The sequence below is a fragment of the Pongo pygmaeus genome, chromosome 10 (assembly GCF_028885625.2).
Source record: "Pongo pygmaeus isolate AG05252 chromosome 10, NHGRI_mPonPyg2-v2.0_pri, whole genome shotgun sequence".
Classification (NCBI taxonomy): Eukaryota; Metazoa; Chordata; class Mammalia; order Primates; family Hominidae; genus Pongo; species Pongo pygmaeus.
Window position 1 is genome coordinate 46,550,248 of NC_072383.2, and position 27,867 is coordinate 46,578,114.

At 47.4% G+C, this 27,867-nt stretch overlaps 1 protein-coding gene across 3 annotated transcripts; it reads right to left on the reverse strand.

Annotated features, from left to right (window-relative positions):
• Positions 1–27,035, reverse strand: ARF3 (ADP ribosylation factor 3). Of its 3 annotated transcripts, none has more exons than XM_063672722.1 (5): positions 26,777–27,035; positions 10,692–10,932; positions 9,746–9,856; positions 9,392–9,516; positions 1–1,072 (listed from the first exon to the last, which is right to left on the reverse strand). In XM_063672722.1, exons 2-5 carry the CDS (start codon positions 10,837–10,839, stop codon positions 1,043–1,045), a joined length of 414 nt encoding a protein of 137 aa, XP_063528792.1. In that variant the 5' UTR covers positions 10,840–10,932; positions 26,777–27,035; the 3' UTR covers positions 1–1,042. The 3 variants fall into 3 exon arrangements, with proteins under 3 accessions (XP_063528792.1, XP_054298193.1, XP_054298192.1); XM_054442218.2 differs by lacking the exon at positions 1–1,072 and adding an exon at positions 5,925–8,843; XM_054442217.2 differs by lacking the exon at positions 1–1,072 and adding an exon at positions 5,925–8,843 and having other exon boundaries at positions 25,562–26,987.
• Positions 27,036–27,867: the final 832 nt, after the last annotated feature.

The window sequence follows — 27,867 nt, forward strand, 5'->3', positions numbered from 1 at the left end:
TGTGATATGAGCCCATTTATATTTTAACCCCTCCACAAACATGTGTCAGCACATACATTTAGAAAAAGAACTAGAAGGATGCACATCAAATAGCTGAGGATGGTTACGTTTGGGCATGGGAGAGAGAAGGGTAAAGGGGAATGTCCCACATGTTGCTCTGTATATTTTTGTATTGTTTGGATCTTTTACAATAAAAATTACTTTGGTTATAAAAATAATTTTTTTCCTGCTCAGATGTTACTTCTCAGGTTATAAAAATAATTTTTAATATTAAATATTACACAAATAAACAAGATATATAGCAATACAAGGTAATGAGTGGGAGGTGTTAAATGAGTTGTGCTAACAGAGCTAAAGGAGCCAACGTGGGGAAAAACTATAAAAGTCCTTGTGGTTGCAGAGGGCACAGGCAGCTTTGTGGAGGAGGTGAAACTTGAGCTAGATCTTGGAGTGGGATTTTTAAACAAGTGAGAAAGGAGGTAAAGGCAGAGGGCCAGATGTTTAGGAAAAATGAATGGACTAATTTGGCTAAAGTAAGGGATTTGGCCAGAGACTAGAGAGAGGTGGCTGGAGAGGGAATTAAGGGCTAGTTGTAGGCCGGGTGCAGTGACTCACGCCTGTAATCCCAGCACTTTGGGAGGCTGAGGCGGGCAGATCACGAGGTCAGGATATCGAGACCCATGCTGGCTAACACGGTGAAACCCCATCTCTACTAAAATTACAAAAAATTAGCCAGGCATGGTGGCAGGCGCCTGTAGTCCCAGCTACTCGGGAGGCTGAGGCAGGAGAATGGCATGAACCCAGGAGGCGGAGTTTGCAGTGAGCCAAGATCGCGCCACTGCACTCCAGCCTGGGCAACAGAGCGAGACTCCAGCTCAAAAAACAAAACAAAACAAAAAAAAGGCTAGTTGTGAAGAACCTTGAATGTCAGGCTAAGGCAGTGGGAACACATTGGAAGTTTCTAAGCAAAAGGATGACACAGCATACTGCACTGATGTATCAGCAGACTCGAACAGTGTGGTGAAGGTGGAAGGCTATTGTCTTATCCAGGTCTGAGGCTCTGTTCAGGAACCTGAAGGGGAAGAGGAGTAGAGTAGGAGATGGTGGTAGCAGAAATGGAAAGGGCAAAACTATTAAACACAATATCCACCCACAGGCAGCACAAGCCCATCTGCACCCTGGAGGGACCAGAGAAGGAGCTTTTTCCTTGGATCAAGTTAGAAGAAATCCAAACAACAGAGAAAGGTGAGATGATTCTTGGAGAGATAGGAGAGTTAGCCCACCCCTGGCTGGAGACACAACTTAATCACAGAACCATCGCTAGAAAAGCCTCCACACTCAAAGGTATCTCTGTCAGTGTGTAGGAGAAACCCTACCACAGTACCTGGGCTTCCAAGACTCATGGGGCACCCACCATGCCCAGCTTGATTAAAGACAATGGTGTTAATTCATCCATTTGTTCATCAAGGTTGCATGACTATTATGTGCCAAAGAATAAGCAGAACACTGCTCTTTAAATGTTCTTAAGTGTTTAACAGGTTGTTAATAAAGTAAAAGCCTGAGTTGGCATATACAAATCTGGGTTTAAAATTTGATTTTTGTTGAGACAGGGTCTTGCTGTGTCACCAGTGCGGTGGCACAAACACAGCTCACTGCAGCCTCAACCTCTCAGGCTCAAGCAATCCTCCTGCCTCAGCCTCCTGAGTAGCTGGGACCACAAGCACGTGCCACCATGCCCAACTAATTAAAAACATTTTTTTGGCTGGGCACAATGGCTCATGCCTGTAATTCCAGCACTTTGGGAGGCTGGGGTGGGAGGACTGCTTGAGCCCAGGAGTTTGAAACCAGCCTGGGCAACACAGTGAAATCCCATCTCTATTTTTTTAAATAAAAGTAAAATATATATATATATATATATAAAATATATATAATATATATATAATTATATATATATCATATAAACATATAATTATATATATAATATATATTTTATTTTCTTATAGAGACGGGGCCTCACCATGTTGCCCAGGTTGATCTCAAACTCCTGGGCTCAAGCTATCCTCCCACCTCAGCCTCCCAAAGTGTTGAGATTATAGAATTGAGCCACCATGCCTGGCCTCGTGTTGTATTTTCAAGAGTATGCATACCCCCAGCTGACTAGATGTTTTCTTTCAGGTATGTTTATGCATATATATATTCATCCAAGAACGAAGCACTTACTTACTTCCTCCACTCTTCCCCTATGGCTGTTCTAACCAAAGAGGTATCATCCCATCAATGCAAGATTTGGCAAAGACAAGAACAGATTCCCCATCTCCTATCTATAACCTAAAGCCAAGAGTGCCCTTTATTACTATATTCAGAACTCAGAAAGAATTCCTGTGGGTTAGAGCCCCAAGCTAAGCCCTCCAAGCCTTAAAAGTCCTTGTACTCAATTCTGTGCTGGGAGGACCCTGAACGATGTATGGGATGGAGGGGTGAAGGTGGAGGTGGGAGGAAGCAGGTGCCAGGCGGACAAGCCCATTCTCAAACCTGCTGCCTCACCTGGATTGACTGCCAGACAGCTCTCAATATGCCTGGCTTGTGAGGAAGGGTGGGGGAAGGAAGGGTACATGGGTAGAACTGGTTAGCCCTCTGCATAGATAGCCAGGGTTTTGGACTGAGTATTTTCTCTACTCCACCATGTTCAGCTCAGAAGCCAGAAGTGCTCCTCAACTAGAGGCCAGATACTCTCTTCTGCAACTCACAGCCAACATGACACACACAAACAGACACTCATCTTCAAGTCTTGATGGTGAATGGTCCCAACCCAACTTCCTCATGTCTACACCTCCAACCACTGCCTTCGGTGGCTTTGCTCCCTTTACCTGACTAAATGATTCCATTTCCTCCGTCCTAACCCTCTTCCCTTTTCTCAGGAATTCAGAGTCATTCTTACCCATACCAGCAATCAGGGTCAGGAAACCCAATCAGAAAGAAAAACTTGAAGAGGAAGGCAGGCATCCGGATTCTATCACTCCCCAGTGACCAGCATGACACTCTCTCTCCAGCTACTGGGTTGGAAAGTGAGAGAACTGAATTCTGGCTCTCCTACCTTCACACTCTTCAGAACTGGAAAAGAAGTTTTTCTGCCAGGCACGGTGGCTCATACCTGTAATCCCAGCACTTTGGGAGGCCAATGTGGGTGAATCACTTGAGGTCACAAGTTCAAGACCAGCCTGGCCAACATGGTGAAACCCCATCTCTACTAAAAATAGAAAAATCAGCTGGGCATGGTGGCGCATACCTGTAGTCCCAGCTACTCGGAGGCTGAGGCAGGAGAATTGCTTGAACCTGAGAGGCAGAGGCTGCACTGAGCTGAGATCACGCCACTGCACTCCAGCTTGGGCAAAAGTGAGACTCCGTCTCAAAAAAAAAAAAAAAAAAAAATTAGCAGGGAGTTGTGGTGTGCATTCATAATCCCAGCAACTCGGAAAAGGCTGAGGCACAAGAATCGCTTGAACCTGGGAGACAGAGGTTACAGTTAGGTGAGATCACGCCACTGCATTCCGGCCTGGATGACAGAGACTGTGTCTCAAAAAAAAAAAAAAAAAAAAAAAAAGCTTTTCTTAATAATATTACTGCTGCCCAAAGACACCACTCTCTACACTAAGCAGCAGCAATGGAAGGGGTGTCCCCCAACTCTCGCTACCCAACGTGGTACACTACAGATATCCCAAAAGGATTCCACAGCATCCCAGAAATGGATCCCCAGGCCCCTCCCTGAGTTCAGTGGTTTGATCTACTTTTAGCAGATGCCTAAAAACACTGAATATACTAAATACATACTTGTCAACTTCCTGCTGTAACCAACCTAGGCGCTTAAACTGGAAGTGGTGTATGCAGTGAATCCCCAGAGCCTTCAGACCTTATACCTCAAGGCTGAGAAACCCACACATACATTCATTCTCTGCCACTGCCCCTATACTCTGCAATGAAGGGGAGGGTTTTGCCCTCCATCCCACCTTAGCCAACCTAAGCCCTTCCACTGGCTTTCTACAGGCTCATTTGGGAAGCTCCCTTGCCCAGATTATCCTGAAGTGGACCCTGGGTCCAAGTCTTCTGCCAGTCCATGACTGATGCTATGCATGTTCTGGAAGATGGGATTGCTGTTTGTCCTAAGAGCTGGGTGCTAAGCATTTACCTCCCAGGTTCAGTCTCCTCTTCATCCCGTCCCCTCAAAAGAACTGGAAGGTTTCAGCAACTGCCACAAGAGGGCTCCCCTCTACTTCCTTCCTGGCATTCTAAATTGAGTACTAAGGGACAGATGGGAATAGGTCATCCTCTTCCCCAAGTTGTTCAGGGGTCCAAAGACCCCCCCACTGGCCCACCATTCAGCTAAAGTCCTCTCCATTATCATGAGAGGTTGTAGCTCTGAAAGATATCTATTTGCTAATATAGAAATAAAACACCTAGCCGGGCGTGGTGGCTCACACCTGTAATCCTAGCACTTTGGGAGGCTGAGGTGGGCAGATCCCCTGAGGTTGGGAGTTCAAGACCAGTCTCACTAACATGGAGAACCCATCTCTACTAAAAATACAAAATTAACTGAGTGTGGTGGTGCATGCCGGTAATCCCAGCTCCTCAGGAGGCTGAAGCAGGAGAATTGCTTCAACCCAGGAGGCGGAGGTTGTGGTGAGCCGAGATCGTGCCATTGCCCTCCAGCCTGGGCAACAAGAGCAAAACTCCATCTCAAAAAAAAAAAAAAAAAAAAAAAAAAAGAAGAAGAAAGAAAATACTTGGGAAAGATACTCTTATCAGCACCCTGTCACCAAGCAGAACTTTGGAGAAGCCTGGAAGGAGGAAAGTGTCATCTGATCTTGAGGAGTAGGTGGGTAATGTTCAAAGTCACTAGGATTGATAAGACATGTCTGGTTGGAGTGTTTGAGAGTTATATATGGGTGGAAGCACTGGTCCTTGAGGGTGATGGCCTATTAATAACAGAAGTGCTGAAAAGGAAAATTGGCAGGGGAGGCAGCAGGGAAGTAACTGAATACAAATTATATGCTTCACACTGGTACTTGGGGCTCTCAAACTTATTATATGCCTAAATCCTATCCCTTTCCCACAACAGCAGGCTGGGAAGACCTCTGTCCTCAAAGCTTAAGAAAATATTAAGATTGGGGAAGGCTTGCCTGGCTCACCCAGACCTCACCCACCCTAAAGGTAGCACCATCCCTTTCTTTGCCTGGAGCCAGACACTGGTAGCAGGTGAGGAACAGAATAGTGATGGGAGTGCGATGGGAGGATGGAGGCTTTATGGAAAAGGTCTATTCCTCAAGACATTTGTAGGATCTCTGGATGAGGCTTGGCATCCTGACAATGAAAAACCACATGCCTGAAGTAGAGCTGATGCAGGGCCATCAGTTGTAAGAAGGATTAAGGTCATTACACTGCCCAGACGTTTATCCTTCATGTTTATTCACTGCCAAAGTCCAGAACTAGATTAGTGAGGGGGTCTCTGTTCAAACTAGAAGCACCTCATGTGCAAGGCTGAGGAGATCTGAGAGTAGAGGCACATGAGGCCCTCCAAGTTCAGGGCCCTTCAGCCAGTGAAGTCCATACAGTCTACCAACAGGTGAGAAATACGGCTGATTTCAGGTTTAAACCCTTTAGAACTAGAGGAGGAAAGTCACAAAGCCCTCACACTCTGGTGCCCAATTCATTTGGGCTCCCCCCTGCAGGGTATGATGGGAAGAAATAACCAGTGTGGAGTGGGACTAAGTTCCTCCATAACCTTACTCTCTATCAATCAAGTGTGCCTTTTACCCCTTTGCTGAAAGAAGGAGCACTATGGAGAGAGGGACCAGAAACAGGACTGCCCTCACCATGAAACTACTGTCCCACGGCTGCTGCACAGCAAAGATGAAGGTCTGCTCCAAAGCTGCATAAAACAAGTTTAATTTCCAACCAGGGTCACAGTCATCGCGTTATCCCACATTTTGAGCAAGGATAGAGAAGGTGAGTTATTAAACATATACAGTCTACATTCCAGAGGAGGAACTGCAGTTACCACTATAACACCACAGACAAACTTTGGGGTGGTGGGAGCGGGGAGTCCTCAGGAAGCAGAAAGCTGGAATCAGGGAAAGCATAAAATTAAACCTACCAGAGGAGAGGAGAGGGAGTGGGCAAAAATGGAATGAAACACCCAATCCCAAAAGAGCTGTTAAGTGAATGGGAATGTAGAAAGGACCACCCCTGCCAAGGGCTTAGCAGCCAGGGATACTACCAAGATCACTTACTGCCCCCTGCTGGACAGATCTGGGGCAGCACCAAGGCAACCTCCTAACATTTTCAGCCCCAGATTGGTCCCTGGAACCCCCAAAAAAACAGGGTGAGGGGTGAGGCCTGAAGTGAGGAAAACCTATTTAGGACTGGCATCTAACTACAGAAAGTCAGGGAATGAGGCAGGAGAAGAGGCAAAGTCCTCATGAACCACAAAGATAGAGTGGAAAATCCTAAGTAGGAAAAAATACATGGAAAAGGGCAAATGAGCAACAGCAGTGAATGAGTTGAGATTGAAAACAAGAGTTCAAGGAAGGAGAGGCAATGGGGCAGGACAAAATAAATCTGAGGAAACAGAACAAATAAAAAGTATGGAGGGAAGCATCTGTGGGGCCAGGGAAATGAATACATTTTTAAATGAAATAGAACCTCCAACAACCCCCCCCACAACCACCACACACAAACACACCCACACCCACACCCACACACATACATACACACACACACACACACACACACACAGGCCTAGAGAGCAAGATACCTGTACACACCTGCTGCATCCCGGGTAACACATCACTAAGTAACTGGCACTGAGGGAGATACCCCTGGAACCTCTCTTTCACAGTTCAATCTTGGATGGGGTTACTAATATTGATCCACCTGCTATCAACAAAAGTGGCCAGGAAACCTGGCCCCATGGAGTGGGGCTGGGGACAGCCCTACTGGGAAGGGGTCCCTCAGCCATGCTGTGGGGGGCCCTGGCCCTGACCTTAGCAGGTTATGGGCAGCTGTCTCGGAGCTCAGGGCGCAGCCAGCACACACAGGAGCCCACAGGACAGCCACGTCTTCACAGAAACTACAGAAGTCAGGACCCAGGCCAGGACCTCAGGGACAAGTGCCCCCTGCAGACAGAGAGACGCAGTAGCAACAGCTTCTGAACAACTACATAATAATGTGGGGAGAACCCTGAAGACCACTGCATCCCACAAGCACTGACAACCACTTCAGGATTTTATTTCCTCCACTCTAACCCCCAGATCCATTTATGAGAAGTGGGTGAGGAGGACAGGGGCATGGAGGGTGAAGGGACAGCAAGGATGGTCTGAGGACCTGGAAACAATAGAAAATCTTCGTCCTTTAGCACATCCTGGACTAGAAAACAAGAGTTGGAGAAGAGGGGGGTTGATACTAAGGTCAGCTATGTCACCCCACTTCCAAGCTCCTCATTAGAACACCCAGTCAGCCCTGGTCAGGCCAGTAGGAGTACTAGGGTGAGAAAATTCTGACCAAGGACAGATGAACCATCCAACCCCCAAGATCAGAAGAGTGGTGGGGCACTGGAAGGCAGGAATGGGATTGGTCCATGCCTCACCTTTTCCTAATAACAAAAGAGAATGAAGATGGAAAACCTGAGGCCTTCGCCTCCCTTCCCCCAATGCCCTGGGTCCCTAACACACACCACGGACTTGCCATCCCCACCCCCCAGTCAAGCTCCAGAGGAACAGATCTGAAGATGGTGGGGGGAGGATCAGTTGAACACTCTAAGCTGATAAGAGTGAGTGGGTTCCTCTCTCCTTCCCAACAGTAAGGCAGAGCAGAGTGGCATCTCCTTGGGAACAGTCATCTAGAGATAAATGCCACCCTCCAGCCCTAAGAAGGGTGGAGAGAAGAGTACAAGGAAAATGGTGGTGGAGAATCCATCATCTGTCCTATCATCCAGAAAAACCTACCTGCAGAGAGGAGGGTAACCAGTCAAAGACTGGGGCAGTCCGGCTTGACTAATGCCCTCCTACCTTCTTCCCTTAATCTCACCAACACGGAATGGGCAGATGACAGGCTCCAGTGGGCAGTGTCCTGGCTGCAAGCCCTGAGCTTCACTCCACCCCCTCCCCGCTCCCCCCGGCCCCCACAAATATATCTCTCTATACATGTATATACAGGCGCACACATGCACGCAAACACAGAGAGGCCCGTGCAATTTCCATGTAGAACAGGGAGAGGGTGGCGAAGGAAAGGCAAACAGGGAGTAGAAGGGCTTGTGGGGACAGAGAAAGGACTCAGATGCCAAGAGGACAGCAACCACTGCCAAACAAAGAGAATACCCCACTCGACCTCCCGAAACCCAGAGGGTGAGAAAGAGAGGGGCCACCCCATGAAACCGTAACAACTTTGTTTTTGTTTTAAATCCAGTAAATTGGAATGACTCATCATCAGGACAGCAATTAGGGATTGGTCATATAGGTGGACAGGAAAAAGGAGGGGAGGCAGGGGAGGCAAGGCTCTTGCTGGGCATGCGGACATGATACCCAGGGCCCTGGCCACACTTGCAATGGAGAGGAAGGGGTAGGACTGGGGCAGGGTGACAGTAGGTATGTCAGGGGTGGGTGGGGCGCTTGGTTAGGGCTGTCTGGCTCTCACTTCTTGTTTTTGAGCTGATTGGCCAGCCAGTCCAGGCCTTCGTACAGCCCGTCCCCGCTGGTGGCACAGGTGGCCTGAATGTACCAGTTACGGTGACGAAGGGAATGCAGGCCCAGCTTGTCTGTGATCTCAGCAGCGTTCATAGCATTAGGCAGATCCTGGAGCACGTGGGAGACACATAAAAAGAAGCCTCAGGATTTTTTAAAGGCTTCTAGAACACCCATCTACCAAAGAAATGTGTACCAGCACCTTCCCCTCCTCCTTTATTTTAGGAAACCCAGAACAAGATCCTAAGGAGCTACTTTGGATTTAGTCACCTAGAACTCAAGATCCAAAGCACTAGAGGTCACTGTACTGAAGAATTGGAAACCAAATACGAGGCTGGTGGGGAAGCAAGAGACGTGATTCCCAGACTGACCAAAGAATCAGGTCTGTCTGACAGCAGGAGTGAGGCCAATTCTCCTAAAGTAGATAACAGGCAAGATGAAAGAAAGATTTGAGACAATTCCTGAGGACTGAAATGTTGCTAAATAAAGCTTGGGGTGGGGCACAAGAAGAGGGACATAAAGAAGCCAAGTGCTCAGTTTCCCACACTTCTAACATTGAGAGCATACTAAAAGGGTTCACCATATAACAGGCCCAAGAGCCAACAATTTCCACAGCCAGTTTGCTGTCTCCCAAATTCAGGGGTGAGAAGAAGTCTCACCTGTTTGTTTGCAAAGACAAGGAGTACAGCATCCCGGAGCTCGTCCTCCGCCAGCATTCTCATCAGCTCTTCCCGGGCCTCATTTACTCGCTCCCGATCATTGCTGTCGACCACAAATATCAATCCTAGGAAGGCAGAGCATGGGCTGCACTAAGATGACAGGTAACCCCCGCCCCCCAACCAAAAGACCACACCTGCCTGACACCCTCCAAATATTTGCTCCCTTTCCTCCCTTTCTTCTGCCCCCAGGAGCTGCAGCAGGGTAACAGCCTGCTGTTATGGCCACCCATAAACAAGAAAGACAGCCACACTCTCTGCTCATACCCAACCAACCCATGCTAGGCCTGGACATACCTTGGGTGTTCTGGAAGTAGTGTCTCCAGAGGGGTCGAATCTTGTCCTGGCCACCCACATCCCACACTGTGAAGCTGATGTTCTTATATTCCACTGTCTCCACATTGAACCCTTTGGAAAAAAAACAGGCAATGGCCACTTGGCCTCAAACACTAGCCCCGCAAACACCACCACAATGAGTTTGGTTCTGCTTTCCCCCAGTGGTGGCCATGACACCAACAATGGAACAAAAGCTAAGGCTTCCTCAGTCCTGATAATCGTTAACCTAGCAGCCTGAAGGCCAAAATGAAAACCTAAGAGAAGTCATCATCGAAGAGGGTGAGTAAGGTTGGTTGAGAGGTTCACAGTTGCCTGGGCCAACTTTCCTGACTTTTACACTCAGTCTTTGGTGCTCCCTCCTACAAAATGACTCAGCCTTACTCTGGTACTTTGGCCACCAGAGTCGGCCTCAGCTAAGATGTGGGGCCTGAGAGGCAGAGTGAAGAAAGGGAAGTAAGCTGGCATCCTGGAGCCCCAAAGGCAGAGCCAGCTGACAATGCTGACTGGAGACCCCATCTACATGGCGAATGTTCTCCCTCCCTTCAGCAAACTGTAACCAAGATTGGCCACCAAAGATCTAAACCCAAGTAATTCCAAGCCTTTGGCAGGAACATCAAAGCCTTTTACCTGCTTTCCAAACAACACAGAGAACAAACCAACTCCGTGCCTGAGGGCAACTGTTGAGTGCCAGGCCATGGAAGTTCCCGCATCAGGGAGAGCCAGATTAGGTGGGCAAACAGCAGCCTCAGCACCTGGTAGTAAGCTAAACAACACCGCCCTCTTTTCTGAACCCCACAAATTGTATGGACTTGCCTGGGAAGAAGAGGCCAGGTTGGGGAACCACGAATAGGTCCCTGCCCTGCCTCAGGTGCCGGCATGAAAGCCCACATCCAAGCTGTGCTCTTACCAATGGTAGGGATGGTCGTGACGATCTCCCCCAGTTTCAGCTTGTATAGGATGGTGGTCTTCCCTGCAGCATCCAGGCCCACCATCAGGATGCGCATCTCCTTCTTCCCAATCAGGCTCTTGAGAAGGTTTCCAAAGATATTGCCCATGATCACAGCAGCTGCTTTCTGGGGACAGTGGGGCCCAAGTAGGGGCAGTGGCAGTCTGGTTTTGGCCTGGTCCCTGGTATGGAAGACTTGATCCTAGACAAAGGAAATGTAAAATCGTACCATCATTTGCTTGTCAGGACTTCCAAGTAAATAGAATTTCCCAAGGTCATGGCTAGAGTTCATTCATGACAAACCGAGAGCCTGAAGGGACTATAAATACCAAGGCCCACTGAGATACATACTGAGTCTTTGGGAACAGAGACAAAGCAGTAAACACTAAGGATCCCTGCTCTACCAGTAATCTAACCATGTGACTCTGGGCAAGTTACTTCACTTTTCCATATCTGCACCTGTAAATGGAAGGGGGATTGAACTAGATGATTTTTGAAGTCCTTTCAGTTCTAACATTCTACCCTATACCCCAAGGCATTGCAAGATCATTAATGCCCCTCCCTCCCCTAACCTTACTTACCCTGAGACTTCTGGCAAGGGTGGGAGAGGAGGGAGTGGAATGAGGAGTGGCTCTCTGTGACTCCTGACAAGGTTCAGGCTTGCCAGTTTCCCAAGGTTTATGCTCTCTCCTCTAATCAAGAGACTCTGCCTCTTCCCTTCCTATATTTTTGCAAGTCCATCTTTCTTCCACCCCAAAATAAATGAGGAATAACAAAGCTGCACTCTTAAAAGAGGCTGATCCTTTACACTCTGTGGAATGCCAGCTGCTAATGTTGTGCCCTGTTCAAACAACAGTGCACTGGGAGTAGAGAGGTGGGGTATGGCGGGGCTACCCCTTTACTCCTCAGCTAGGTGCATCCTTAGCTTACTGTGGCCCATCCAAGGAGGGAGCTGTCCCACATGGTCGCTGCAATGGGGCAGTCATCTCATTGGTTCTCTGCTTCTTCCCTAAGCCTTTCGGCCTATTCTCCATATAGCATCTAGGGTGGTTTTAAAACCAAACTCAGGTCATATGAGTCCTCTGTTCAAAACCCTCTCGTGGCTTCATAGCTCCTTTTCAGTAAAACCCAAGGCCCAAACCATGGCTTACAAGGTCCTACATGACCTACACTCCCCTACTTCTCTCATGAGATCTACTACTCTCTCTTTGCTTACTCCACTCCAATTCCCCAACACTTTCCTTTCCTGCCTCAAAGCTTTTTTTTTTTTTTTTTTTTAAAGAGGCGGGGTCTTACCATGTTGCCCAGGCTGGTCTCAAACTCCTGGGTTCAAGCAATCCTCCTGCCTTAGCCTCCCAGGGCACTGGGATTACAAGCATGAGCCACCATGCCTGGCCCAAAGCTTTCATATTTGCTATCACTTCTGCCTGGAATGCTTCTCTCCCAGATAACCATCATAGATTACTCCTTCACCCCCTTCAGTTAGTTGTCTGTTTCAATGTCACCTACCAAAGAGGCCTCCCACAACCACATGTATAACACACACACACAGACACACACCACTCCCTACCCCATTTATCCCACTTTACTTTTCTTCGTAACATTTATCACCATCTGATACATTATATATTTATTTCTTGCTGATTGTTTTATTCTGCCTAAGATATCAGCTCCTTATGTGTTTTGTTCACTGCTCTGTCTCCAGTATCAAGAATAGTGCCTAGCACACAGTACTTGAAAAACTGAACTAATCCCCAGGGTCTCTACTGACTTTACTGAAAGCTCACTCAGACTGGATGCTATGCCTGGTATATGGTAGGCACGTAACAAATACCTGCTGAGGCCGAGCGCAGTGGCTCACGCCTGTAATCCCAGCACTCTGGGAGGCCCAGGCGGGTGGATCACCTGAGGTCAGGAGTTTGAGAACAGCCTGGCCAACATGGTAAAACCCCATCTCTACTAAAAATACAAAAACTACCCGGGCATGGTGGCACACTCCTGTAGTCCCAGCTACTCGAACGTTGAGGCAGGAGAATCGCTTGAACCTGGGAGGTGGAGGTTGCAGTGAGCCGAGATCACGCCACTGCACTCCAGCCTGGGTGACAGGGCGAGAATCCATCTCAAAATAATAATAATAATAATAACAACAACAACAACAAATACCTGCTGAAAGGATGAACAGGACCAAAAGAATCATTATGAAGGTATAAAATGTCTATCTGCTCACCCCAGCCATTGCCCCAACAGACAGAATCAGATTCATTCATTCATTCCCTTTCTTCTTCCCTCTCTTCTCTATGGCACAGGATAGCCACAGAAATGCATCTTTGAAACAATAATAAAATGAGGATTCAGAATCATCCATACAAGCCAGTTCTCTGTGCCTGCAGGAGGCATGTGTCAGCCGGCAGCTTATTCAGCAATCACCATAGGCCAGCTGCTGGCATTCTCTAGAGTCTGGGAACCAGAGACATACACACACCCCAAACTCAGCAGCCAAAGGGACAGGTCAAGACAAAGTGCACCCAAACCCAAGAATGTGAGAGGTGGACAGGGAGGAATCCTATTTACAAGCTAAAGCATGGGGGTTTGGTGGGAGTTTGGTTGTTTTTACAAAAACTTCTGACATTTCCCCCACCAGCCTTCTCAGTTTGCAGCAAATTCCAGTCTAGTGCAACTGAGCCAGATCAACAGTCCCTGAAGACCAAAGTACTAGTTTGTCCGAAAAAACAGAAACAATGAGTGCTTATGAAGTGTTTCATCTTCAAAAGGCCTCCCCAGACAGCCACTAATGAGCCAGGCGTGGCACTCTCAGTAGGTTCCCCAGATGAGCCCTACCCCTGACCTAGAGGGTTCACACACCAGGAAGAAGGGCTAGCTCAACCTTAGGGTTCAACTTCAGCCAAGCCACCCGCTCGACTTCCTCCCTACTCTTCCTGCCTCAACCCACCCAGGTGGACAGACTCCTGAGGACCCCTAACCGACCTACCCAGCTAAGAACAGCTCTCACCAACCTTGGCAATTTGTAGTAGTGATTTTTGGTCATACTACTAACACCTCATGAAATTTAAACCTTTCCCAAGTCTTCCTAGTCTTCTAGCCTTTATTCTGCCTCTTGCTCAGGCAGCCTTTTCCTTCAGCTCCAGATGACACTTTGCTTTAAAGGTTTGGTATCAGGCTTTGGCCCAGATTCTGAATTAAATTTATGCCACACATTTATCTTGCTGTCCTTTATGACTGAAACTATTGCTGATTAAATGCTTACCAACTGTGAGTATAGTGGTGGCTGAAAAACATATAAGTAGCCAATATGCCTTGCCCCAGAACACAGGTACACTGTCCTTTGATTTGCTTCTTTGCTCGGCTGTCATGCTGAAGTCCTGGTTCAAAAGCTGATCCCAGTGTTACACCTATTATTTCCTGGCATGCCACATCAAGGCCTTACTTTGAATGACCTTAACCACTCAATGTGGCACTTACTACCTTGTGGAGCTTTTCTTCTTTTATAAGTCTGTGTATTTACTGTCTCCCCCGTTAAACTGTGTATTCCCTATGTGCAAAGACTATGTCTACTTATTTTGAATCTGTCCTCCCTCTAGTGCCAAGTCGACTGTGGGAGTTCAATTAAGCACACTGGCTGATTTAAGCCTCATCTGAGGATGTCCTTATATTATTTCTTCTGTCCAGTAGGATTTGGTATCTCTATGTAATGCACAGAAAGTTGCTTAGCTATCCTGTTCATTCTCAGCCATTTTCCACACATATTTGACCCAGGACTGGTTTGGGAACAACATAAAAGGACTAGAAGACTAGAATTGGTGGGATTCTCTCTTGCCATTTAATATACAGTGGGACTGATGAATAACTGATAAAATATCTAAATAGCTGGCCGGGCATGGTGGCTCATGCCTGTAATCCCAGCACTTTGGGAGGCTGAGGTGGGCGTATCACCTGAGGTTGGGAGTTTGACAACAGCCTGGCCAACATGGTGAAGCCCCATCTCTATTAAAAATATAAAAATTAGCTGGGCATGGTAGTGCGCGCCTGTACTCAGGAAGCCGAGGCAGGAGAACCGCTTGAATCCAGGAGGCAGAGGTTACAGTGAGCTGAGATCACGCCGTTGGCACTCCAGCCGAGGCCGAGGCGGGCGGATCACGAGGTCAGGAGATCGAGAGCATCCTGGCTAATACAGTGAAATCCTGTCTCTGCTAAAAACACAAAAAAATTAGCCAGGTGTGGTGGCGGGCGCCATCACACTCCAGCCCGGACAGACAACAGCAAGACTCTGTCTCAAAAAAAAAAAATTAGCTGGGCGTGGTGGTACATGCTTGTAGTCCCAGCTACTCCAGAGGCTCAGGCAGGAGAATCGCTTGAACCCAGGAAGCAGAGGTTGCAGTGAGCCAAGATCACGCCACTGCACTCCAGCCTGTGCAACAGTGAGACTCCGTCTCAAAAAATAAATAAATATCCAGTAGCTATCATGTGTCTCCTTGGCACAGCCTAGGGCCTTGAAACTAATGGATGTTATGACTCCTCCTCTTTTTTTTTTTTTTTTTTTTTTTGAGACAGAGTCTCACTCTGTCACCCAGGCTGAAGTGCAGAGGCAGAGGTTGCTCACTGCAACTTCTGCCTCCCAAGTTCAAGCGATTCTTGTGTCTCAGCCTCCCGAGTAGCTGGGATTACAGGCATGTGCCACCACGCCTTGCTAATTTTTATATTTTTAGTAGAGACGGGGTTTTGCCATGTTGGCCAGGCTGGTCTCAAACTCCTGGCCTCAAGCAATCCACCTGCCTCGGCCTCCTAAAGTGCTGGGATTACAGGCATGACCCACCACGTCTGGCCATGACTTTTCTTTAAGTATAATCTGGAGCTTAACTTAAATGAGCATTTCAAAGGGGATGCTGGCTTTCTTGTCTTGGTTTTCCCTGTCCCTTGCTAATACCAGAGAGCATGCTGCCCTACCACCAAGATGGGAGCAGCTTTCAGCTTTGTGCCATGAATACAAATCTTTGGCTATACAGCCCATTCTCTCTCACTTTCACAATACGTTCCTAGAAAAGCACTAGGAAGCAGAATGGCAAAGCAAACAAACCGTGAATTGTTTCTCCACGTATTATATAGCCTATAGTTACTCTCTTTCACCACAGATGGTACTCTTGTGTTGACAGGGCAAAATGCCAGGGTTCCATTGGCTGTTGGATACCAAGAATCAGCAGTTAAGACTGAAAGTGAGTGGCTCAAGATGAAAAATGGAATATACTAACATCTCTGTTAAAAAGAAGATATCTCCAGGTTCTGTTTTACAGTCAGAAACTTTATTATCACTGGTAAAAATAACAATAGGAACCCAAATATGTGCTCTAGTACAATCTGTGTGGGACACTGTAGGAATTCAGTTAAGCACATCAGTTGATTTAAGCCTCATCTAACGATATCCTCACTTGAGGACAACTCACTGCTCCCACCTCATCCCCCAGGAGAAGCAGGCTGTTGCTGTAACTGGCTACTCAGCCATCTTTCCTTACATATGTTGCAGGAATGTGCCTGCCTCAATCTCCAGGTGCTTTTGAGAGTCACACATCCCAGTCGGCCACACATACTCCCTCTACCTGATTCCAGTGAATGATCCAAGAACGTGCTATGAGACACCTCTGAGGGGACTCCTGATCTGGCACTACCTCCTCCTCTTCAGCGTCCAGGGGAAGGAAGACCAGGGTCTCCCAAACCCTCTGCTGCCAGGTAGAGTGCAGTAAAAACAGCTTTGTTCTTAGATAATTTTCAAGTTGAAATATCACTAAGAGATGCTATTTTTAGCACAGCTAACCAAATAGACCAATACAATTTAAGAAAACAAAAGCAGAGTATGCCTGTACTGAGTTTTCTTGGTGCAGCTGGCTTGTGACCTGTGTAAACTCCAAGTTTTTGTCTCAAGAGCACTGAAATCAGAACACAAGAACTCCTAGTTATATCTTAACTATTTCTACCAGACTTAAAGATTTCCCAAAGTTAAGAAATAGCTTCTGATACCAGTTTTCATCCATTCATCAAACTTTTTTTTTTTTTTTTTTTGAGACAGTCTCGCTCTGTCGTCCGGGCTGGGGTGCAGTGGCGCAATCTCGGCTCACTGCAACCTCTGCCTCCCAGGTTCAAGCCATTCTCCTGCCTCAGCCTCCCGAGTAGCTGGGAATACAGGCGCATGCTACCATACCTGCCTAATTTTTTGCATTTTTAGTAGAGACAGGATTTCACCGTGTTAGCCAGGATGGTCTTGATCTCCTGACCTTGTGATCTGCCCGCCTCTGCCTCCCAAAGTGCTGGGATTACAGGCGTGGGCCACCGTGCCCGGCCTCATTCATCAAACATTTATTGGGCATACTGAACTAGGGATACAGAGAGGGAGACAGTTTCTGCCTTCATGAAACTCAGTCTTTAATGGAAAAGACTAGTAAAGACAGGACTACAAAACAGTGTGAGAGTAAGAGTAAAGCACATAGTATTATGTGCTCCAGAAAGCTGGAGCAGTAAATCAACACTGAAGGGTAAAGGGTGATTCCGAAACATAATTCTCAGGTCATACCTGAGCTGGCTCCTAAAGGAAGAAGAGGAAGTAATCAGACAATAAAGAGGGAGTTGGGCAGGGGAAGTGTGTGCAAAGGCATAAAGACTGAGCCAGGCACAGCAGGACACACCTGTAATCCCAGCACTTTGGGAGGCTGATGCAAGAAGATTGCCTGAGCCCAGGAGTTCAAGGCCAGCCTGGGCAACATGGCAAAAGCCCATCGCTACCAAAAAAAAAAAAAAGCTGGGTGTGGTGGTGTGCGCCTGTAGTCCCAACTACTCAGGAGGCTGAGACAAGAGAATCACAGTGAGCCATGATCACGCCACTGCACTCCAGCCCAGGTGACAGAGTGAGAGAATATGTCTCAAAAAAAGAAAAAGAAAAAAAGACCTAAGTTTCAGATAGCACTTTAAAAAAATTTATATAATCTTTTTTTTTTTTTTTTAAAGAGATGAGGTCTCACTCTGTCACCCAGGCTCACTGCAGCATCCAAATCCTGGGCTCAAGCAATCCTACTGCCTCAGCTTCCCCAGTAGCTAAGACCTACGGGCCCAAATCATCGTGACGCAGCTAACTTTTTTTTTATTTTTATTTTTATTTTTGGTAGAGATAGAGTCTCACTTTGTTGACCAGGCTGGTCTCGAACTTCTGACTTCAAACGATCCTCCAGTCTCAGCCTCCTAAAGTGAAGATTACGGGCAAGGTGTGGTGGCTCACGCCTGTAATCCCAGCACTTTGGGAGGCCGAGGTGGGCGGATCATGAGGTCAGAAGATCAAGATCAGCCTGGCCAACATGGTAAAACCCCGTCTCTACTAAAAATAGAAAAATTAGCCAGGTATGATGGTGTGGGCCTGTAATCCCAGCTACTCAGGGTGCTGAGGCAGGAGAATTGCTTGAACCCAGGAAGCAGGGGTTGCAGTGAGCCAAGATCACATCACTGCACTCTAGCTTACGTGACAGAGTGAGACTCGGTCTCAAAAAAAAAAAAGAAAGAAAATGATGAGGGATGGTGCTGGAGAGATAAGCAGGGACTGGATCATGAAGGGCTTTAAAGGCCATGCTGAGTAACGTGATCAGGTATGTGCTTTAGAAAGACCATTCTGGCAGAAGTTTCAGGAGTAAATTAGAAAGGGGAAAGACTGGAGGCACAGAGACTGCTTAGGAGGTATAGTAATACAGGTGAGAAATCACAAGTTCTCAACTAGAGGTGGAGCTAGAGAGGAGAGGACAGATTTGAAACATCAAAATGGTAGAATCCACAGGATTTAATGAGTGCTTAAATGTAGGCAGAAGAGTAGAATAATCAAAGATGATTCCCAGGTTTCTGGCCTAGGGACTGGGTGGCATTTCTTCAGAAAGAAAATACAAGAGGAACAGATCTGAGGGTGAACATGTATGGTTGTTTGTTTGTTTGTTGTTGTTGTTTGAGACGGAGTCTCCCTCTGTCGCCCGGGCTGGAGTGCAGTGGCGCCATCTCGGCTCACTGTAAGCTCTGCCTCCCGGGTTCACGCCATTCTCCTGCCTCAGCCTCCTGAGTAGCTGGGACTACAGGCACCCGTCACTACGCCCAGCTAATTTTTTGTATTTTTAGTAGAGATGGGGTTTCACCATGTCGGCCAGGATGGTCTCAATCTCTTGACCTCGTGATCCACCCGCCTCGGCCTCCCAAAGTGCTGGGATTACAGTCATGAGCCACCGCACCTGGCCCGAACATGTTTGTTTTTATTATGACTGTTGTTTTTAGAAACAAGAGTCTCACTCTACCACTCAGACTAGAGTATAGTGGCATGATCGTGGCTCACTGCAGCCTCCATCTCCTGGGCTCAAGAGATCCTCCCACCTCAACCTCCCAAGTAGCTAGAACTACAGGTGTGTATCACCATGCCTGGCTAATTTTTAAAGTTTTTCTGTAGAGACAAGATCTCGCTATGTTACCCAGGCTGGTCTCGAACTCCTGACCTCAAGCAATCCTCCCACCTCAGCCTCCCAAAGTACTGAGATTACAGGCATGAGCCACTGTGCCTGGCCCCTCAATCTTAGAAAAGGACCTATGGCAATGTTCTCTTGTCCAGCCTTTGGATGTTGATGATGTAGAAGGATGAGAAGCTAGAATAATCTGGAGACCATAAAGAGAGGGAGACAGACATTAAAAACTCCAGGATGTCAGAGCAGAAAAATGGGAAAAATTCAGTTGGGTCCTTAATTACAGTATGAAGCTGGTAAATTAAACTTTTTCTTTTTTAGAGATGGGGTCCCACTATGTTGCCCAGGATGAAGTACAATGGCTATTCACAGGTGCCCTCATGGTGCGCTACAGCCTCAAATTCTTGGGCTCACGCAATCCTGAGTAACTGGGACTATAGTCATGCACCACCATGCCTGGCTTCTTTCGTTTTCTGAGATGGGTCTTGCTCTGTCACCCAAGCTGGAGTGCAGTGGCGTGATCGTGGCTCACTGCAGCCTCCACCTCCCAGGCTCGAGCAATCCTCCCACTTCAGCCTCTGGAGTAGCTAGGACTACAGGCGTGCACCACCACACCTGGCTAATTTTTGTTTAACTGAAGTTTCGTCACGTTGCCCAGGCTAGTCTCGAACTCCTGGGCTCAAGTGATCCACCCACCTCGGCCTCCCAAAGTTCTGGAATTACAGGCATGAGCCACTGTACCTGACTGGCTTCTTTTTTTTCAAATCATAGTAAAATATACACAAAACTTACCATTCTAACCATTTTTTTAAGTATACAATTCAGTAGCATTAAGTACATTCACACTGTAGTGTAACTATCACAACTATTCATCACCTGAACTTTTTAATCTTCCCAAACTGAAACTGTACCTGTTAAACAGAGGATCCCCAATCCCCCTGTCCCTCCAGCCCCTGGCAACCACCATTCTCCTGTCTCTATGAATTTGTTACTCTAGGTACTTCATAGAAGTAGAATTGTACAATATGTGTTCTTCTGTGTCTGCCTTTTTTTTTTTTTGAGACAGAGTTTTTGCTCTTGTTGCCCAGGCAAGAGTGCAATGGCGCAATCTCAGCTCACTGCAACCTCCACCTCCTGGGTTCAAGCGATTCTCCTGCCTCAGCCTCCCAAGTAGCTGGGGGATTATAGGCGCCTGCCACCACGCCCGGCTAATTTTTTGTATTTAGTAGAGACAGGGTCTCACCATGTTGGTCAGGCTGGTCTCGAACTCCTAACCTCAAGTGATCCACCTGCCTCAGCCTCTCAAAGTGCTGGGATTACAGGCGTGAGCCACTACACCCAGCCTATGTCTGCCTTTCTACTAGATGTCTTGCTATATGATTTAATAAATCCTCTCAGCCTTTTAGACACGTGTGTTTTCTATTTTTGCAACTAATACATCCTAACTGATATATCTAGGGATAGTATACACAGTGGGATAGAAGAAAAGGGCAAAGGCAGAAACCTGCCTGACATATCAATATTTAAAGTAGTGGGAGCCAGGCGCAGTGGCTCACAGCTATAATCCCAGCACTTAGGGAGGCCAAGGTGGGTGGGTCACCTGAGGTCAGGAGTTCAAGACCAGCCTGGCCAACATGGTGAGACCCCCCCCCCATCTCTACTAAAAATACAAAATTAGCTGGGCATGGTGGGGCATTCCTGTAATCCTGGCTACTCAGGAGGCAAGACTGGAGGATTGCTTGAAGCCAGGTGGTGGACAAAGGTTGCAGCGAGCTGAGACTGCACCATTGCACTCCAGCCTGGGTGACAAGAACGCAACTCCATCTCAAAAAAAAAAAAAACACAAATAAATAAAAAATAAATAGGCCTGGCGCGGTGACTCATGCCTGTAATCCCAGCACTTTGGAAGGCCAAGGTGGGCGGGTCACCTGAGGTCGGGAGTTCGAGACCAGCCTAACCAACACGGAGAAACCCTGTCTCTACTAAAAGCACTAAATTAGCCAGGCGTGGTCACGCATGCCTGTAATCCCAGCTACTCCATAAGCTGAGGCAGGAGAATGATTTGAACCTGCAAGGTGGAGGTTGCTGTGAGCCAAGATCACGCCATTGCACTCCAGCCTGGGCAACAAGAGCGAAACTCCGTCTCAAAAAAAAAATAATTTAAATAAATAAATAAATAAATAAAATAGTGGGCAGAAAAGCAGGCCAGGAAAGAATAAGAAGCAACCAGAGGGGCAGAAGGGAAATCAAGAGAGCAAGACATCACAGACACCAATGGGGATAGAATATACAAAAGAAAAGAGGGAGGATCCAAAGCTAGAGTTTTGGTATAAACTAAAACATATCTAACTAAATAAGTTCCTATTAGCTCAATTAGTGGTGTTTAGGCTCAGGCCAGAACTGTTATGCCAGCTTCCCATCTAGGCAAAGAACAATCCTGGAAAAGACTCCAGAACACACAAACCTGAAGGACGCCACAGCTGTGAAGTGAAGAAGGATCCCGAACCACCCTGTCTGATGGAGACCCAAAACGCCTGGGAAGGGTCTGGCTTTTACCATGGACAACCCTCAGCAAGTGAGTCAGAACAGATGACAAGGTCTGTTTTAGAATCCTAGCCAGATAAAACAGTGACAAGATAAAAACTAGACTCATTTGTTTCTTTGGAACATTCTGTGGTACTGCCCTCTGCCCAAAAATTTCAGCTTGCCTTGTTCTTAGAATCTGACCAGCTTACAACCACTAACTACAGCTCCTGATATTCTATGGCTGTACCAATCCAATGCCCACCTCTACAGTCTTGGATATCCAGAACACTATAAATTCCTAATTACAAAATCACTGAAAGTCCATCAATAGCCTAGACTCCTAATAATCTTCTGCCCCTAATCTGGTCCCACTGTGCAAGTCAAGATGGAGCTGACAGTAAACTACTTAAACAGGAAAACATGATGTGGACAAGGCCAACCATTATACAGAGCAGCCTAAGGACACAGAGGAACAGAGAACTGCCTACTTGGGGAATAAGAGTTACCTGCGATCCCTCGGCATCCCAAACACACTTCTACTCTAGGACTTGCTGCAGTATTCACGTTTGCCTGTTTTGCTTTCCAGAGCTGGAACTGCCCAATGTGCCTCTAGTGCATTACAGGTCAGCTGGAGATACTGATCCTATCAGCCACTGGATGGCTGGGCAGGGCTTGGGGTGGCTACAGCCCTTTGGCCAGCCATCTCAGATTTCAAGTCTTACTATTACCATTTTTTGTGTATACCATGATGGGAAAAAGGCTGGAAAGTACCTCACTAGACTGTGAGCTCTTTGCCAGCACAGACTATGCTTTATTCATATTTCACGTCTCCAGCATCCAGCACCAATGACTGACCTATAGCTAGTGACTGACATGCGTGTTGAGAACGGTTCTACTGAGGGTGGCAAAACACTTGTGGGGTTGAGGAAGACCATATTCTACAGGTGGTCTCTGATCCTTTTCCCTGTATGTGACAAACTGAAGAAACGGTTTCCATGTCCTCAGAGCCCACGGGTTCTGCTTGAAAAGGGGAGAGATCATGCGAGGGGCTGTAATTATACCCCACCCCCATTTTCCACCACCAGTAGAGAGTAACTCCACTTTTGTCCATTTTATGTATTAGAATTCAAGTCAAGGTTTGACTGCTTTTTTTTTAAAAAAAAAAGGACATAAACCATTGCAACAAAGAGCAAATGCTCTCCTACATCTTAAGCTCATGCTGAAGTTTAAACATTCATGCTTGACACTCCTGTGCATAAGCTAATAAAGGAAGGATTATGCCAGGCTTTCAGCAGTAATGGGAGAACTAAAAGGTACTAAGAGACCTGCCACACCCAGTCATCTCAACTTTCTTCAGGAATATGGTAATAATGGTGGATCTCTAACATTCTGAGCCATTTCCTTTCTGGTCCACATGGTGTGGCAGATCCTTTGTATAAGTCCATGGTAAAGCTCTAACACATTCATGAAATCTCCACTTTAGTCAGTTCTTTACCAGACTATAGTATGAAGCCTTCAAACATCTGTGGGACTCTTTCCAAACGCTCCCCATGTCTTTTCATTATCAAATAGTTTTATTAGCACTCTATCTATATTTGCAACAGATGTTGGAGTGAAGAAGGTACGGTAGACAGATAATTATACAGATATCACAATTTCTAGGCCATGATATTCTGAAACAGATACTCAAAAGCAGATATTTTTTATTAAGATTGGACTAAATGAAAAGAGTGGACTAAATGAAGATCCCCGAATACTGACTGAGACCTAAAATAAGGGGACCTAGGAATCTAAATCCCTGACCTAGGTCATCAGGGTGCTCTTTTCTGGAAGAGTGAACCATTATCTCAGAGTCACACTGACTTTTCTAATATGAATACTATTCTTGTGCCCCCATGTCTTCACCCTACATCCAAATAGATGGTTCAGTGCCACCCACCTTGCTCCAGCTTCACCTCCCACTCAGGCAGCAGGAGCTGTCTCTGCAATGCTGATGCTGAAGCTGAAAAAAGATTTTGCTGCTCATAAGCCTACGACCAGCACAGAAACTCATGGTAACAATCATCCCTCTACACAAGCACCTCAGGCAGCAAGTTGTTCTTCTGTAAACCTCTTTTCCTCTAAGGCAGCCCTGAGTGTTCATATTATTAGTACTATGATAATGGATTATTAATAGCAGCTAACAGTTATTTGGTACTTACTATATGCTTTGTACAATACCAGGTGCTTTACATTTATCTCATTTAATTCTACTGACAACCAAAAAAATAATAATTCTCTTGAAAACCATATATCATTACCTTCTTTACAGATGAAGAAAATAGAGAGGACAAGCAATTTTACAAGAAACATGCAACTGGTAATTAGCAGGATTTGAATCTAATTTTGTCTGATTCCAAGAGCCACTCTTAATTACTATACCATTCCGCCTCTAAATTTACCTCAACAAAAATGGTGAGGAGAGTTCAGACATGGTGGTTCATGCCTGTAATCTCAGCACTTTGGGAGGCCAAGGTGGGAGGATATATTGGAGCCAGGAGTTTGAGACCAGCCCTAGCAACACAGTGAGATCTCTACAAAAAGTAAAAAAAAATTCGCTGGGCATGGTGGCACACGCATGTGGTCCCAGCTACTTAGGAAGCTGAAGTACAGGATGGCTTGAGCCCAGCTTGAGGCTGCAGTGAGTTATGATCACACCATTGCCCTCCAGCCTGGGTGGATAAAAATAAAGGTATACAGGGAAGCAGATTCTACTATTTCTTTCGGTTACATACTCAGCTTTAACCAACCTGGTTTTAAAGAAGTTCTTCCTTCTAACCAATAAATCCCACCCTCTATCCTGAGTCCACTTCCTCTTATTATGACTCTAGTGTAAAAGAGTAGGGTGGATGAACACACACTACAATATGACTCTTTGTGCACTTAGTATTTCACTCACTTCCACTCTTTCCAGTCTGCTCTCCTTTATACTTGCATTCAGTATAATAATAGCAGCTACCATTCACTGGTACCAATTCTGTGCCTGACACCACACATATACATATATTGGTCCCTCCTCCAAACTCTCCAGGATCCCAATTCATATATAACACTTTGAAAGACTTAGGTCTGATGGAGAGACCCCTTTGCCCACAATGGGGAAGCAGGAAATCTGGGACTGCAGATAATGACTCTGTGTTCTAGTAATATTTTTCTTTTTGGGTCTTAAGTTTCCATTATCTATGCCTATTCTGTGCCTCTTAGGAAGGCAGAGACACCAAAACTTCTTAATTACAAAGGCTAAGGGTCTTTGTACCCTTGCTAAGCTATCTCCAGGCACTTTTGCTGACAGCCAAGCCATCTCTTGCCCTTTCCTTAAACTACAGTTAGAAAGCTTATTGAGTTCTATCCATTTACATTCTAAATTCATCATGGGTACCTACTGTTTGCATGGGCATTGTGGAAGAGGAGATAAAATCCAGTTCCTGCAGTCAAAAAGCGTCTAGTCTCTTTGGAAAAGCAAGATAGACAACTATAAAAATTCTAACTGTGCAAGGTAATAATTCTATCCTGGGAAACAGGACGCATGTGAATATGTGATACGTGGGAGCCCTTCCTGGCTGAATCCAAGGTCAATCACTCATTCTGTGAAAAGCTGAACCTTAATGGATTAGTTTCTTTCTTAGAATGAACTTTTACAGACATGTTTTTCAAACTCAAGTCCAATGGGCTATGATAATCCACTGTCCCATAACACTGTCCCATGTCCCAAGTCATGGCAAGTGGAGACACCTACCCCAACAAGCCCAAGACAAAATGGCAGCAAAGACTGTTACTACCTACCTGATTGAGGACAGGGAAGGAGGTATGCAGCGACTAGATTCTGTCCTGTTGCACTGACCCAAGCAATCAGACTCTTGCAGCAGATCTCCTCCCAATAAAACTTTCATGCCATAGACCAGGGGTGACCCAATCCAACAACAGCAGAGACAGGTTTAGGTTACATTTCTCCCTCACCGGGATGGCCTTACTATTTCTTCTCACTCCTGACTACATACCACAATCCTCCACCTCCACCACCACATTCCTCCTGGCCTGGAAAGACCGAGACCCGCCTTAATGCAATCAAGGCGGGAATTCCCCAAAAATAACAGCTACCACTTTGCTAATCAAGTGGCCCGTTTTAACAGGGAACTCCACCTCCCCAACTCCCGCCCCTCCCCTCAAACGATTCGCGTAAGCAATGGCTCCATTTTCTGTTCCGGGAATCCTGGTACTTCCTAAAGAAAGAAAGCGGATTGGAAGACACAAACTGAGGGCCAGTGACAAGATGCTCCCTCCTCCTGTGAGACCGCCCCCGCTCCGCCTGGGGAGGAAGGCCCCACCTCTCTTCTCCCAGGAAGATCAGATCCCCCTCCCCCTTCTCCTGCCTCCTCTCCACCCTCTCCCCACCTGCTGCCCTCTTCCCAACCTGCGGTTCCCTAGACTCGAAAGCGCAACCTCTACCAGAATAGCTAGCGCCCATGTGGTGCCCCAGCAGCCTGCCCTGTTGGCTAACCCCCAACCCCCCTACGCACCCCTGCCCTATGATGGGGGAGGGGGTGTAACCACAGCAAGGCTTCTCTCCGGTCTCCTATTGCTAAGGTGGGGGAGGGAGAGGGAGTAGAAGAAAGCAGCATTCCCTAGCCCTTTAACAGAAAAGATACAAACAGCCATCACCGCCCCCGCATCGCCTCTCCTCGGACGGTTTTCCTCCCCCTCAACAGCCCACCTCCTGCAGGCGACAACCTAACTGCAGCCCAGGTCGCCCCCTTGAGCGAGGCGGAGAACAAATTCGTGTGCGCCCCCCACCCCCACCCCAGCTCTGCGTCCTTCAAATGCGGGGGCAGGCGTGAAGCTGGCCCGACGCCCCCTCTCTGAGCTCTCGGGTGGGAAGGATCCCACCGCCCCACGCCAAGCAGTGCCGGGCGGGGCCCGGGAGGCGCTCTATCTCCTCAGCCCTCACCCTGACCGAGCCTCTTCTCTACCGGGACCCGCCTTCCCTTCCCAGCCTCTCACCTGTTCCTGCTATCAGCTGCGCCGCTGCGGCCGCCGCCTCCGCCCTGCAGGTTCCGCTCCGCTCCCTCTGGCTCCCCAAGCCGACTTCAGCCCGGCTGCTGCCCTGGCCCACTCCCCTGCTCCCTCCTTCCTTCCCTCCACCTAGCACCGGAAGCCGCGACGGCGACTGGAGCTGTGCGGCGTACCCCCACCCCCAGCCCGGGATACTTCCCACCTCCCCGATCGCGCGAGAGCTGCGCGGTAGCTAGCAGCAGTTCTCGCGAGGCCCATCACCATGGCAGCGGCTGCAGCACCGGCAGCCGGGCGCTGGAGCAGGAGTCAGGGCGGGGGCAGGTGTGGGGGCTGTGGGCGGCGGAGGCGGGAGCCGGGAACGGGGATGAGACAGTGAGGACTGAGATGAGAATCCCAAGCTCCAGGGCTGTGCCTGGAATTTAAGGACTGAGGCGGCAAGTTGGCTGCGTAGGAGACGGGCTGGGCTGAGGGGCCCCGGGGCTCTTTGGGCAAAGCCAGCATCGGGATATGGGTGAATAGTCGTTGCTGTGGCATGCCTTACCCAGCCAGACTTCATCTTTATTTCTTAATCTGGGCTAGCTGCAATCCCCTGAGAGCCCTCACTGCACCATTGTTGTTGCTCACTATTCCTGAGACTAGATTACTGTGGGGTCTGAATCAAGAGATCCTTTCCCGTAAGGAAGAGGAAAGAGAGTGATGAACTTAAGAGGCTAAAGGAAAACAGCTGGACTCTTAGCCAGTTAAGTTGGAACTTGAAAGACGGAGAGTGGAAACCTAATATTCAGAAGTGTGGTTTGAGGAAGTGTGCCTAGATGAGTGGGGATTTTAGTATCCCAAGGAAAGGTGAAGGACTCTGCACCCATATTTCTTGCTTCCTACCCACTCCTACTTCCCTCACACTCCGTTTTGCACCTGGTCTAGACATGCAGAACTGCCTTGAAACAAAAATAGCTGTGATAGAAGGGCACTAGTAATGCTAAGAACAGAAGGTTCCTTTTTTTTTTTTTTTGAGACGGAGTCTCACTCTGTCGCCCAGGCTGGAGTGCAATGGCACCATCTTGGCTCACTGCAACCTCTGC